Raw genomic sequence first — 15827 nt, 5'->3', positions numbered from 1 at the left:
ATAGTATTATACAGTATATAAAGCTGACATAGATAATGTTGCAGTACTAGAATATATATGACCCACCACAGCTAAACTTGCCATCTCGCACATTTCTAAAAAGGCCAGGAGCAGCCAAATAAGTTGAACAAAAACTTTCTTGAAGGAAAATTCGATTTTTCCAGATTCGTGTTCCTTTGTGTTTTTTGTTTTTTTTAATCTCTCAACGTATTTTCAAAACCGAGTTTGATTTATAAATAGTAAAAAAATGTTAAACAGTGGAGTTTAATATTCCCGTTAGATTAGGAGCGGGTGGAGCTTCCTCCCCCTGCTTCACGTAATCCATAACGATACGCAGAAGAACATTTTGACAGACAAGTGAGATGCAACAGCTCCGTGCTGCGCTTTAACCGTCTGTTTACGGAAGTGACGTAGGTGCCGTTTCACAACAGTGGCTCCGTGTGTGTAAAAGTAGTACCATTTAAAAGTTGAACTCTATCAAAACGGTTTCACATTGTGACTTCACTTCACATGGAATATGGAGGAATGATCTTCACCTGGAAGGTCTCTTTAAAGCAAACCATCGATCGTCATTGTTCAGCGCTCTTCAGCGTCGTGGTAAGTAACGGGAATATTAAACTCCACGGTTTAACATTTTTCCACTATTTATAAATCAAACTCGGTTTCGAAAAAACGTTGAGAGATAAAAAAACAAACAAACACAAAGGAACACGAATCTGGAAAAATCGAATTTTCCTTTTTTTCCAACTTATTTGGCTGCTCCTGGCCATTTTAGAAATGCGCGGTGGGTCACATATATGATTATAAAAAGTATATTGTATATAAAGCTGACATAGCTAATGTTGCACTAACAGTATATAACTGATTATATACAGTATATTGTATATAAAGCTGACATAGATAATGTTGCTTTTACAGTATATATATGATTATGTACAGTATATTATATATAAGGCTGACATAAGTTCTTAACTCTGTTTTAAGTGAGCCTGTCTCTCGCTCTCTGTAACAGACGGAAGGAACATGACAAACCCTCGGACGCTCGCTGTGGGCCTGACTCTCGTTCCTCATAAATACTTCATTTGACAGTGCGCATCATGTGTGTTCCAGGGAGAGGCCGTGGGTTTTCAAGGTAAAGTGAAAGGAACGCCGCTCAGCCTCCCTGAGGGGCTTGACCCACACACAGAGATCCCCCTCCTCCCACGTCACCCCACCCTGTAACCAGGTCGGATAAAAGCAGAAAAGCCGACGGCAACCAGCGCACCGCTTGGGACGGCGCTCGTGAGAGCCACGGGGGGTGCGGAGCAGCGGGACGGAGATGTGAGGAGGTTGGCGAGCGGCAAGAACGTAGGACATTTTAAGATGCTTCCTACACCTCCTGCACACCTCAAGTCATTAACCCCCAATAACACTTCCAGCTCCAGAAATCTAGGTGTCGTTATTTAACACGATAACACATTCCAGTCATGTCACAGGGCTCTGCAAAATACCTAAAACTTCTCTCAAAAGTTTTTTCGTCTCCCAAGTTGTTAGAAAGTGTTACACCTCAAAAACTATGCAGCCAAACGACTCAGACGAACCAATAAGAGAAGAGACATCATCTCAACCCTAGCTTCCTGTCAATGGATCTGACTTCATCGGTCTAAGGCATCATCAGGTCCTTGATAACGGTAAGAGACTTAAATTCAGAGGAATCCTTGAGGTAATCAGGACCTCAAGGTTCTGGAAGGACCGAAATGTCATTTTAAAAAAAACACAATTTTAGGCAGATCTACTGTTTGCAAAACACTTTGTGACCTGGTTTTTGAAAGTTGCTATATAAATAAACTTATTATCATTTCAATGCACCGCCCTTGCATGACTGTACGTAACAAATAAAGAAACCTTGAGTGTCTCCACACGAGGTGCTCACCCGTGCAGGAGCTGCCGTCCAGCAGGTAGGAGCCATTGTCATGGAAACCGCTTCTGCACTCGCAGTGGTACCAGCCCGGGAGGTTGGCACAGCGGGAGTGGTTGTGGCAGTCGATCAGGCCCTCTGCACACTCGTCGATATCTGCAGACGGAAAGGGGCAGCGCCCGCACACACGCACACAGACATAAACACACACAGACACACACAGACACACACACACACACACACACACACACACACACACACCAGTGAACTACTTTGGGAAAAACTTGAAAACTTTTGTTCTTCCATTTCAAATTGTTTCCCTCTTTGGTCTGTGCAGGTTTAAGGAGAACTATTTTTTCCATCATCGGCACTCGCTCTGAGTGATTGGCATCAGAACATTTTTTAATTGATCCAGGATTGAGCCTCATCCGATCTCTCTCTCTCTCTCTCTCTCTCTCTCTCTCTCTCTCTCTCTGCCCACGAGCCTGTGGGTCTGCTGTAAAACCTCTCTCATCCATTATGCATGGGGTGAGCTCTGCGCCTCCTCTGCCGCTCCGCTCTTCTTTCCCCGTGCAAAGCTCAGCTGTAACTCCGGCGCTCTGGGCGAGTTGCGACGCTCCGCGCACGTGCTTCGGCCTGCGGGGCTCGGCCCGATAACTTGGCTGTCTGTCTGATTATCGATCGTCGGGGGCTCATTAGCGGCGCTGGACCTGTCGCTCCGTCCACAGGCCGCTGAATTTATTTCCTCCATCGCACCCAGCGTTAGTGACAAGAGTGCTTTTTAATAGAACACGTGGCTTTGATAGAAGGATAGTCTATTGATGTGAAGTGGGTACGTACACTCTGTTACCCTTCATTCATATGCATTCCATCTTCATGAACCGTCCGATTTTGCTGCCCGTGAAGGAAGGGTCAGACCCGCTGGAGGGTCTCACAGCCGGCTCGGGGCGGCCCCCGCAGTCAGCCTCCCTTTAACCCCGGTGACCGAGATCTGGCGGCTCGTCAGAACTCTCCACCGGCTCCTGTTCCGAGTGCAGCCATCAGTCGCCCTGTGAGACTGGGGGGGGCTAACAGCTGCCAGAACCACTAAAACATCACACCGGCCCGGCTGCACCGCGCGCCATTCAACTTGGAGTTTGACTAACAAAGCGGGCTGCGCTGCCCGTGGGGGGAACGTGCCGTCCATACCAAAAAAAAGCCACGAGTGAGACTGCACAATACAGAAAGGTATTTGGGCCAGAGGCTAAGATTAAAGCCATGATATATTCTGAGAATAAACAACATTTGGAGAATAAAGATGACATTTCAAGATTAAAGATGAAGTACTACGGTGAGATTAAAGTCAATTTTGGAACACGGTGGAAATAGGATACGCTTCTCAATCCCCCTACTTGACTTTCATCTTGTCATTTGTGAATTATTTTATCATCAGCAGAACAAACTGATCCGCACAAGAGTTTTGGGCTTGTTTTCCTTTAAAGTAAGTTGACGAGGTTGCTTTGGGAATGCTGCATTTTTAATTTTGCATATCTTGAAAGTGGAGTGAAATGAAGGTCAAGACGAGGCGAGTTCAGTTTGTCAAAACTCTTCAAAATACAACTCTGCACCAAATTCAGCTTGGCGCAACAGCTCTGTTTATTAAGAACTTCAATCCCAAAAAACTGCAAATAGGCCTCAAATAATGAGTTTCCTAACTACCAGAACAGGTTTTCTTGCACTTTGTAAGATAACACTTTATTAATCCCCAGGGGGAAATTCAGTATATTGTCCTCGCGTCTCTTCTGTCATTTTAATTTGTTTAGTAAGGCTTTGTTCTTGAGTAACGTACAGATTTAATTTGTGAAACCTGGACCTTACCAAAGTCCATTACAATAGAGAATGAAACATCTTCATTATTATGGGATGTAGCGCAGTGTGTGCAACAGGAAGGAGGCATGGAAGCACTGCAGTAAAGGCTGTATGGGTATTCTGCCATTCATTATATTAACAAATATCCAGTAGAGTTTGTCATCATCATCATTTCATGATTTTCATCATGAATCAATTCAACATGATTTAATCTTGAGAGCGTCCGTTTTTTAATTGATTAAGCGAATATCTGAAAATTCGGCTCTATACTATGTTCAAGATTCAAGAGGTTTATTCGTCCTATACATATTCATACTTTCATACATATATGCAGTGAAATATCAATGCAACGCACCCAGTGATTACACACAATATGTTCTAGACTGAACACAGTAGCTACCTAAGAATTTCTACTTGAAGAACTGACTATATATATATATATATATATATACACACACATACACATATAAACTGTATATATATTTTTCCTTCTGATGGTTCAGCTTCAGGGAAAAATGGAACTAAAAATATATATGAAACTGGGTTCACTGAATGCCTAATAAAAATAATCCATTATCTGGTGGAGTGCTGCCGTGCCAACTGTGTGAAGGGATCAGAGAATTCAGAAATGCTTCAAATGAAGAAAAACACCTGTAATGACTGTTATTCAGAGAGCCGTCGCTCAGACTGGGCTGATAATAGTTTGTTTTCTTTGGCATGAAGTGAAAACATTATCCCTGAAGAGTCAAAGCGGCAGAGGACATCAGCATCTTAAAAGATAACACTTTGACGCTCGGACCTCCTGAAGCTCACAGTGCTGCTCCGTGCGCCTCGCGATCCGTGGCGGATCCCCAAGGGGTTCAGCCGACTCCACCACCAGAACACGGTCCACTTTGGATGTTCGTCCTTTACAGAGCTGAAGCAGAGAGTACTTTCATCCTTCCAGAGAATCACACACTTGATTTAGACATTTATTCATTTGTTACTCATTCATGGATTCCGTGTTTGACCTCTCCAACACCATGAAAAGCTCTGTTCTGAGGTTTATTCAGCACTTGACCTCGCTCTACTCAGTGATACCTCATCACCAGCTTATGTTGACATGCTTATTGCATCACATCTATTATGTTGTAGTTCTTTCCCTTGATCATCAGGTTCGCATAATTAATACTTACACCGATCAGCCACAACATTAAAACCACCGCCAATAACCAATAATATTGTGTAGCTCCCCTGGTGCCGCTAAAACAGTTGTGACCCGTGGAGGCATGGACTCCACATGACCTCTGAAGGTGTCCTGTGGTATCCAGCACCAAGACGTTAGCAGCAAATCCTATAAGTCCTGGAAGTTATGAGGTGGGGCCTCCATGGATCGGGCTTGTTCTTCCAGAACATCCCACAGATGTAGACATGTAGAAGAAAATGGGGATTTATCAGACCAGGCCACCTTCTTCCATTGCTCCATGGTCCAGTTGTGATGCTCACTTGTCCATTATAGGTGCTTTGGGTGGAGGACAGGAGTCAGCATGGACACTGTGAGCACTCCCATACGCAGCAAGCTGCCATGCACTGTGTGTTCTACACCTTTCTATCATAGCAACATTCACCTTTTCACCACTTTGTGCTTCAGTAGTTCTTCTGTGGGATCGAACCAGACGGGCTAGACTTCACTCCCCACGTGCATCAATGAGCCTTGGGCGTCCATGAGCCTGTTGCCGGTTCACAGGTCGTACTTCCTTGTAAGACTTTTGGTAGGTACTAACCACTGCATACCGGGAACACCCCACAAGACGTGTAGTTTTGGAGATGCTCTGACCCACACAGGGTCCACTACTACTCTGACGACACAGTCATGGTGGGCCTGATCATCGACGACGATGAGAAGGCCTACCGTGAGGAGGTGGCTGACCTGTCACTGGTGCCAGGACAACACCCTACTCCTGAACGTCAACAAATCTAAGGAGCTGATTGTGGACTTTAGGAGGGGATTACAACCAAGGACGCATGTGCCGTTGGTGATTAATGGGACTTCTGTCAAAAGGGTGAGCAGCTTCAAGTACCTGGGAGTTCACATCACGGAGGATTTAACATGGACTTTACGAACAGACACTCTGGTGAGAAAGGCGAGGCAGCGTCTTTACCACCCCAGGCAACTAAAGAAATTCAGGGTCTTGGTGAGGATCCTCAAGTCCTTCTACTGTGAAGCAGTGGAGAGCATCCTGACAGGCAAAATCACTGCCTGGTTTGGGAACTGACTGCTCAGGACAGGCGGGCCCTGCAGAGGGTGGTGCGTTCAGCTGAACATAGCATTGGGACTGCCCTCCCCTCTCTACAGGACTTATACACCAGGAGGTGTAGTAGCAGAGCCCGTAGGCTCATGAAGGATCCTAACTAACCCAACAACGAATTGTTTCATCTGCTGCAGTCGGGCAAGCAACTCCGCAGTCACACAGCGAGGACAGAGAGAGTGAGACTGAGTTTCTTCCCGCAAGCCATAAGAACTGTCAATGCTGAACTCACCAGGGGTCTTAATGAAAAGCACTGAGACACACCCACAGGCCCCACTTCCTTCTGTACTGTATGTAGCATACAGTGTACTGCATACTGTATCACTGTACTGGGTTACTGCATACTGCGCTGTATTGCTGTTCTGTTTGGTGTTACTGTATTGCTGTGTCGTACTGTTGTATACTGTACTGTATATCTGCATCCTCACTTTATTCATATGCGCTTTACTGCTCATATCTGTATATACAAATGTATTGTACAAATCAAATCTATTTTGTACCCCCACTTTGTATTATCTTTTTGAGTCTTATTTTATTTGTATTTTATTTATATTATTCTATTCACTAACTGCATCACGTTTTAGGAATGAGTTTGTTTCAGTTAGTTAGCTTGGTAGAAATTGGGTTAGCTATTATTTTCGGTTTCGTAACTATTGTGCATAACCTCCGGGTGCGTTGTAAAGACATTTCACTGCATATAATGTATGTATGGAAGTATGAATATGTATGTGACTAATAAACCTCTTCAATCTTGAATGTTGACCCAGTCGTCCAGCATCACAATGTGCTCCTTGTCAAAGTGGCTCAGATCCTTACCACGCCCATTTTTCCTGCTTCCCACACATCAACTGACTGATCACTTTCTGCCTCGTATATCCCAGCCCTTGACAGGTCCCACTGGAAAGAGATGAGCAATGTTATTCACTTCACCTGTCACTGGTTTTAATGTTGTGGCTGATCGGTGTAAATATTACATCATCTTCAAATCATACTTGCTTTCGCCCATCACAGACCCCACAAGAGTTTAAAGTGTTAACTCACCACTTCAGCCATGCGCTTGAACGTGTGCCACTGGTTAGTCGTTAAATTATCATGTCATGCCACATGTCACACTAACAACCCTGTGGCAGAAGGATTCCCTTTTTTATCATGTTGAAAATGAGCAACTACAAGGAATTGAGAGTAACAAAGCAACAGAACAATACGACGTCCAAGACGAGCAACGTTAAAGGGCTGCACCCTGGTCCATCCAGGGCGCATTAAAGACCGAACACATACACGTACGATGCGAAATAAGCCACAACACACGGTTTTGAAAGACAGTCACGGCAGTAAATATCGAAAGGTTAATCATTCCACCGGCTGAATGTCTGTCAGAGTAAGTTCCGCCACGCGCTCATAAAGGAATGTGTTTATTTTTACTGCTTTTTTGACCCGATTCATCGGCGCTCAAACGCTCTTTATTAGGACGCACTATTACAAGATAATTCCACAGCCAATAATGACAGCGGACCAACAGGATGCTGTCACTCTGTTACTTGTGTGTGTGTGTGTGTGTGTGTATTTCCCTTCACTCTCTGATTTCTGCCTGTTGTGACCTTTCTCAAGTAAAGTCTTGGGTGTAGCTTTTTAAACACACGGCCACAACTTCACACGCCCGCCCGCCCGTCCAGAGACCCACACCCACACCCACACCCACGGTGTGTCGCTAATGCACACGCTCAATCAATCACTGTTCGATCCAATAACAGGAGAAGAACCAGACAGCGTTCCTCTCTTTGCTTTGCCTCTTGTATAATGCAAGCTACGGCACTAAGCACTTGCGACGTGGCATCACTTCTGCCCCTTGCAGGGATGGCTTTTTTTTCTTTTTCGTCTGGGAATATGAGGGAGAGTTAATTACTGATGGGACCGCCCAGTACTTGAACCGTTTCCACGACTCCCCTCTGGTAGAACGCTGCGGCCTCCTGAGATCTTCACATAATTAGCGATCCCTCAGTCCCACCACCCTGCTGAGCCGACAACTAAAAAGTGCAGCTTCTTGAAGCCCGCGTGTCGTCCTAATAACATCTTGGTTTGTGTCTCAACACGTGAACGCAGCAGAAGCCAGCTCTCTGGTGCTGGGTGGGGGTGGTGGGGGTGGGGGTGGTTGTCACACAGCAGCACCCGCCTCCATTTCTGGAACAGAAGCTAAATAAACCCGAAGAGAAACAACAGGCCGCCAGTTGTTGAGTTAGTTAGTGTGCCGGTGGTATATGTGGTGTGTCCTACAACTGGATTGTGTAAATACAATTAAGAGCCCACACGGACAAGGGGAGCAGCTGGTGGAAAGCTGGAGGCAGACACTGAAAAAAAAACATGTAAAACAAATGTTGCTGCATCTTCCATCGTCCTGCACTACCACTAACAATCTCTTTCCTTTCCCATCCGGAATCACACTCCACACTCTATATATATATATATATACATACATACATACACACTATAAATATATACACACACACTATATACACACCACACACACACATATATATATATATATATATATATATATATACACACATACATACATACATATATATATATATATATATAAACACACGATATACACACTATATATATATATATATATATATATATATATATATATATATATATATATATATATATATATACATACATACATACACACACACACACTATATACACGCGACACACTCCACACTGTCGTGTGTATATACTGTGTGTATGTATATATATACATACACACAGTATATACACACTACACACTCCACACTATATATATATATATATATATATATATATATATATACACACACACATACACACACACACACACACACACACACACACACACACACACACACACACACACACACACACACACACTACACACTCCACACTATATATATATATATATACTGTATATACACACGCGTGCGTGTGTGTGTGTGTGTGTCAGTGCTGCCCTGTACTCAAGTCCTGAATTTCACGAGCCGTGCACAGATTTTGTTTGTGCATTTTGAGAGGAAGGTCCCGCAGCAGCAAAACCAAAACATTCCCAAACCTGAAGACAAAACTCATTCTGTTGGAATCATGAGGATATCACCAACTATGTCATGAAAGCGCTTGCGATCGAAAACGGTCAAATGTGAGAATGAAGCTAAAACTACTTTTGGCAGATCTTCTTCTTTTTTTTTTTTTTAAATATCCATATGATCCATATTTGAGACTTTCCAGGTGGCACAGCTCTGTCAGAAGCTCACCAGTTGGAATCTAATGTGAGCGCTTCCATCTTGCAAATACCCGTTCGACCACGTGTCTAATTGAAGCCCCGCCTGCTCTTCTGTGATGCAAAGAATGAGGGGCCCCCTTGGATGCAGACTTTTAGGGGCTCCTGCTTTCACTCGCGCTCCCTGTGAATGACTCCACCGCAAGTTATTCGTTTCGCAGACGAATTACTAGAATCCTTGTCAGAGTGAAATAGTCGTTGTTTTCCTTTTTGAGGAATCTCCCGAACAAATGATTGCGCATTTCCAGGTCATTCTACCGACGTCGCAGCCAGAGCACGCAGTCGCGGAAAAGGAGTCATAGTTCGCCATAGCTCGTCTGGCCGGTCTGCGGCTGCCGCGGGGGCTTCCAGACGCACGGTGGAACATGATCAGGACACTGGAGGGAAAGGCGGGAAAAGCGGGAAAAGGTGGGAAGTCCAAGGGCTCCCTCGCTCCCCCCCCTCACTGTTATATTTAGATGCTCTTAACCTCCCCTGGAACAAAGGCGGTTTTACACCGAAGCCATGCGAGGAGAGGCACATTTTACCACACAAGAGAGAGAGGCCACTGGACGAGGGATGGGAGGGGGAGAGGGAGGGAGATGGAGAGGGAGGAGGGGGCCCCGGGATGCAATGAAACAGTAAATGACACTCTTAGAGCGGCTTCCCAGCGCCGACCAACAGGGCCGCAGGGAAGAGACTCATCAGTGAGATTATGGGCTGGTCCATGCTGGGAGGAAGAGAAGAGGAGGCCAAGGGAGGCAGAAGGAAGGAAAGAAAGGAGGAAAGGAAGAGAGGAGAGAGATACTAGAAGCGAGGAGGGGAAAAGGGGGCTGTTCTTCATCACACCACAGCAAATTGCTCACTCCAGCACCGTCGATGTTTTTCATTTTCTAAATCTGTATTCGCCCCCCCAACCCCCAAAATGGTTCTTACCAAATCATTTTTCAACGGTGCTGGGCCATTTTCCACCCAAACCAATCCTGTGTTATGTTAGTCATTTATTTTCAATTTACTGCTTCTGCAACTGTAAAAGCGGAGACACAACTCGCTTGGTCAACTTTGTTGTAAATGTAGTCAAGGTAGTATTTCACGCTTTTCCTGTAGTTCCCCCTGGTTTTAGCTCTTCTTCCGAAAAATTCACCAAAAAAATCCAGAGTTGGATTTTGGTAGCTCTCAAATGTTCCATTTGTCTTGCTGTCAACTCTACTTTCTGATAGATATATACTTTTTTCCTCCTCAAAGAGAAATAGCATTTTTTTTCTATTGAAAAAAATAAAATAAAATGAAAAATTTGATAATAAATAATAATAATAACAATAATAATAATATTAATAATAATAAACATAATAATAATAATAATAGCTGCAGGCTGTAAAACATGGGTCCAGTTTGGTCGTGATAGGTATGGATTACAGGTTCCTGAATCTGCGCTCCGTGATGATACGCTGGGACGTTTGGAGGGCACCAGGGGACTCCCTCCTCCCCTGGATTCTTTCTTTAATCGCCTTCTTCTCTTTGCGGGGATGGTGGGGCCGCCCCGGGCTCGGCTTGGGAGGAGCTCCAGTTCCAGTTGGTGTTTGAGGGAAACACGCTGCGTCGGCTCCGGGGGGCCTCAGGCCCGGCCGGAGAGCGGGGGGACGCACCGGCGCTCCTGCTGTACGATTGGCTGTTGGTGTCACATGTTCGGAGTGACGCTTTGACGGAGGTTTCCAAAGGTCGTCGAAAATACCTAATTTCAAGTGGTGACTTCTGTGCTTGGATGACATGTTTGCTAGGTTACGTTTCCACGAAATACGAAATAAACGCTGGCGTATTTCTGTGACTAATTACGATTTCACAGGTTCGATTTTTCCTGCGCGTTTCTGGTAGGTGAAGGCGTCACACGTTCGCGCGGTCAAGTCGACTCAACGCGGTGACGAACCTCTGTGGATTAACGCTTTTCCCGTGTTTGAATCCAACAGATCCACAGACATCGACCAGGTAAGAAGGGACATAGACACACACACAGGCGCCTGGTTTGTAATCTCAAAACACCACAGAGCGACAGAGTCTACACCGCACACGGCGCCAATGTTCACTCTGAACCACAACCTGCACATTTATAGTAAATAATATGATGATTATTCATTTGGTTCCGTTGGTTTTTCGAACGCTGGCGTGTCGGTGACGCACGACCGTCCGGGCAATGCGAGTCAGATTTAGTCCCGCTCCGCTCCAGATAGTTTCAGCCCGAAAAATTACAAGGAATATAATCGAACAATAACAAGACGCGGGGTCCATTTTACTGTAGCTGTGTTAATGTTTTTTCCTGTCCAAGTTTTTTGATGGCTTACGTTTTTACATGATTACTAACAATTTCCAGGATACCATTTTCCGATTCGTTCCGAGAATATGAACTCATCATGCACGACTTTGTATCTTACCACTTCCCGATTCCAGCAAAGTGAGAAGGGACACAATGCTGCACGTAACACAGGGTTATATCGCAATACCATGTCTTCATTAACCATGAACATAAAATATCAATCGAACAGATCCACAGACATCAACCGGGTAAGACATAAACACACACATACGCCTAGTTTGTTACCTCTGACCATGCAAGGATCAACATGGGAGTGTTGTCCTGACAGGACAATTATTAATTATTGATGATAAATTATTGGCAGTACACTACATAATAATAACAATAACAATAACAATAATAATAATAATAATAATAATAATAATAACAAATATAGCTGCAGGCAGCAGCAAAACCATTATCGACACCAATTACAAATTTTTGAGTTCCCACGGAACAGAGTTCAGTTTGTGCTATCGCATGTCTTTACATCAGCATTACATCTAAAACGAGACACATTTTCAGAGTTTCCACTGAACGCAGCATTGGCTGACGTAATAACAAGTTTAATAATAAGTTTTCCGAGCCCTGGTGACGCGCTCAATTACTAATACAAGGATACACTGGTTGCGTGTTGTGACCTTCTCCTTTTTAGGATAAGGTGTGTGTCTACTTCCTGTAGTCCACAGAGTCCTGCCTCACAGTGTCTCTGTGGAAGGAAATCACTCCGTGTGGAAGCTCCCAACAACACGGACGGGGACACGGAATATGCTTTGGACTGTTTTTCGACTCCTACGGTTTGTACCTTACGACCGCCTGGAATGCCGCAAAATAAGGGGCGACACGGCACCGGGTTCGATGGAACAGAATGCCTTTATATTCACATGAAGGGAAATATCAATGGGAAAGTCCCGTCGATGTCGAGCAGGCATGAATTTCAGGTCCCTGAGCTCTCGAGGACTTTTTATTTTGAATTCCTTATTTTTCCCCTTTTTTTTTTATTTCAATGAACTGAAAAATGTTCCTTAACCAATGCCAAGCAGAACATGCAGCACTGCCAGAAGAAAACTATTCCCCCTGATATTCTGGACCTTTATTACGCTGGTCTGACTGAGGATCCACGTTCGTCTTCATTTATTACACCGCGTTCCAAATTATTATGCAAATGATATCTTTCTCTGATTTTCCTAAATAGTCGATGCAAATGTCAGTCAGTATAATTTTCAAGTCATCAACCGTTATGGTATAATTTTAATGTTATTGAACAAACCTCCCAATGATAACAGTATTTTTTTCAAAAATAAAAAACTCAAAATGAACTGTTCCAAATTATTATGCACAACAGAGTTTCTAAACATTTTATAGGTTGTAAAGAACTGAAAATGGTCGTTTGTTGAATGTGCAGCATTAGGAGTCATATTTACTGACATCAAAAGCTATTTCAATCAAAAACATCTTAAAGTTACATGTGAACATAGGAGGTTTCTTTCATATCACCTTCACTATTCTTGCCTCCATTGAACTTGTGAGTTTTTGGAGAGTTTCTGCTTGAATTTCTTTGCAGGATGTCAGAACAGCCTCCCAGAGCTGCTGTTTTGATGCCAACTGCCTCCACCCTCATAGATCTTTTGCTTGAGGATGTTCCAAAGGTTCTCAATAGGGTGGAGGTCAGGGGAGGATGGGGCCACACCATGAGTTTCTCTCCTTTTATGCCCATAGCAGCCAATGACACAGAGGTATTCTTTGCAGCATGAGATGGTGCGTTGTCAGGCATGAAGATGGTTTTGCTACGGAAGGCACGGTTCTTCTTTTTGTACCATGGAAGAGAGTGGTCTGTCAGGAACTCTATATACTTTGCTGAGGTCCTTTTCACACCTTCAGGGACCCTAAAGGGGTCTACCAGCTCTCTCCCCATGATTCTGGCCCCAAACATGACTCCGCCACCTCCTTGCCGACGTGGCAGCCTTGTTGGGACACGGTGGCCTCCACCAACCATCCACTACTCCATCCATCTGGACAATCCAGGGTTGCACGGCACTCATCAGTAAACAACTGTTTGAAAATGAGTCTTCATGTATTTCGGGGCCCCCTGCAACCGTTTCTGCTTGTGAACATTGGTTAGGGGGGGCCCAATAGTGGGTTTATGCACAACTGGAAGCCTCTGGAGGATCCTACACCTTGAGGTTGGTGGGACTCCAGAGGCACCAGCAGCTTCAAATACCTGTTTGCTGCTTTGTAACGGCATTTTAGCAGCTGTTCCCTTCATCCCATGAATTTGTCTGGCAGAAACCTTCCTCATTCTGCCTTTATCTTCACAAACCCGTCTGTGCTCTGAATCAGCCACAAATCTCTTCACAGTACGATGATAAGGGCTAAGTTTTCGTGAAATATCAATTTTTTTCATACCTTGTCCAAGGCATTACACTATTTGAGGCTTTTCGGCAGCAGACAGATACTTTTTCTTTCCCATGTTGCTTGAAACCTGTGTCCTGCTTAATAATGTGGAACGTCCTTCTAAAGTAATTTTCCTTTCATTGGGCTCACCTGGCAAACTAATTATCACAGGTGTCTAAGATTGATTCCAGTGATCCCAAGAGCCCTGAGACACAATACCATCCATGAGGTTATTTGAAAAAGAAAAAATTAAGTGTTTATGACACCTAAATCCAATTTGCAAAATAATTTGGAACGCGGTGTAAGTGATGACTGAATCAATTCATTGTGAACATTCTTATTCATTTCACCAGTCGGACACTGCGCTGATCTTCAATGCTTTTGTACAGTTTGTTTTTATGCAGAAAGCTCGAGTGCAGCAGGTGAACACCTGACAACATTTGTTTTGATGGAATCCGACATAACAACGACTGCATGACGGTCCGATGTGTTATTCGGACGTTGGTGATATGAGATCAGGACACGCCGAATTCTTTAATTCAATAAACTGAAAAATGCATCGATTTTTTTTTGAAGAAGTGGATGTCGACACCTTCCGTTTGGGATGGGAACCAGCCAGGTGAGCAGCACCATCTGGTGGATTCAGTACTTTGCTATTGCTCAAGGACATTGTTATGCAAGAAGGAAAGTCATAAAACATGAAATAATAATGTTAATTTTGTTTCAGCTCTTTTTTTTTTTTAAAGGATTTCAGTTTAGGGTGAGCTGATTCTATTTTGAGTTTAGTTTTAGTTTGGGGAAATTAGTTGAAATTGTAATTAACAGCGAAGTATCCCAGCGCCCTCTTACTGTTGATGGTCATAACCTTTGCTTCATTGAGTGATTACGGTTGGCACGCGCCAGGTGCATCATCTGCATACGGTGTTTACATAAAAGGGCGTTCGGCGCCCGGCGTAGACGGTGGTGTTTGCATGAGGTCAGTGCTCGCTGGAGTCATCTGTGCTTCCCCGGTGACTCGGGCACTCAGGGGTTGCTGCCATGGAAACAAACGTCGCGCATGGCGGTGGAACTCTAATGAAGATGGACTCCGTGTTCTCGTGGGAACACAGTTCAAAGGGAGGTGCAGCCATCTGCGGCGAGAACATGCTTCAGAAGGTAGTAACAGAAGCCATTAAACCCCTCTGGGGAATCTTGGCGCTACATGGTAGTCCTTAGGTTATGGCTACATGCCTGGATAATTTACGACTTAATCTGCGGTTTGTGAGCGTGGCCCGGCGTGTGTAAGTGCGCATGCAACCCGTGTGTTTAATAGTGATCACGGAGAGCTGACCGCCGGCCACCGGCATCTCAAGTGAAACCATGGCAACGCAAGGTGAATTGCAGGGCGGTGATAGGAGTCTGCCACCGAGCGCTTTCCACACCTCCACAAAACCAGACCACAGAGAGAGAGAGAGAGGGAGAGGGAGCGAGAGAGAGAGAGAGAGAGAGCGGTGTAGCTTGTGGCACTTTGCCACCCAATGAAAATAAAGAAGATGCACCGTTTGGGTTTTTTGTGTATTTTTTTTTTTTTTTTTTAATTGGAGGTAGACCGGTCGCCGGCTCTTACCTGTCTCACAGTGGCGTCCCGTGAACCCCGAGGGACAGACGCACGAGTTGGGAGACACACAAGTCCCTCCATTACGACATCCCTCCTCGCAGAATGCTACAGGGAGAGAGGGAGAGGGAACGGGAGAGGGGGTCAATTTATTTATTAAGATGGTT

At 44.6% G+C, this 15827-nt stretch overlaps 1 protein-coding gene across 1 annotated transcript in view; it reads right to left on the bottom strand.

Moving 5' to 3' along the window:
• The window catches only part of LOC307228414 (protein kinase C-binding protein NELL1-like), a gene marked incomplete at both ends in the record, with an annotated part of 172036 nt that overhangs the window by 9958 nt on the left and 146251 nt on the right, over nucleotides 1–15827 (bottom strand). The window contains 2 exons of the mRNA XM_079998063.1: nucleotides 1913–2053; nucleotides 15673–15768. Of these exons, the coding sequence (XP_079854189.1) occupies nucleotides 1913–2053; nucleotides 15673–15768 (237 nt within the window). The remainder of the gene's footprint in view (nucleotides 1–1912; nucleotides 2054–15672; nucleotides 15769–15827) is intronic.

The sequence above is a fragment of the Zeus faber genome (genome assembly GCF_960531495.2).
Source record: "Zeus faber genome assembly, chromosome: 3".
Taxonomy (NCBI): Eukaryota; Metazoa; Chordata; class Actinopteri; order Zeiformes; family Zeidae; genus Zeus; species Zeus faber.
Note: the sequence above shows the minus strand (reverse complement) of the source record. Positions and strands in the feature narration are given on the sequence as shown.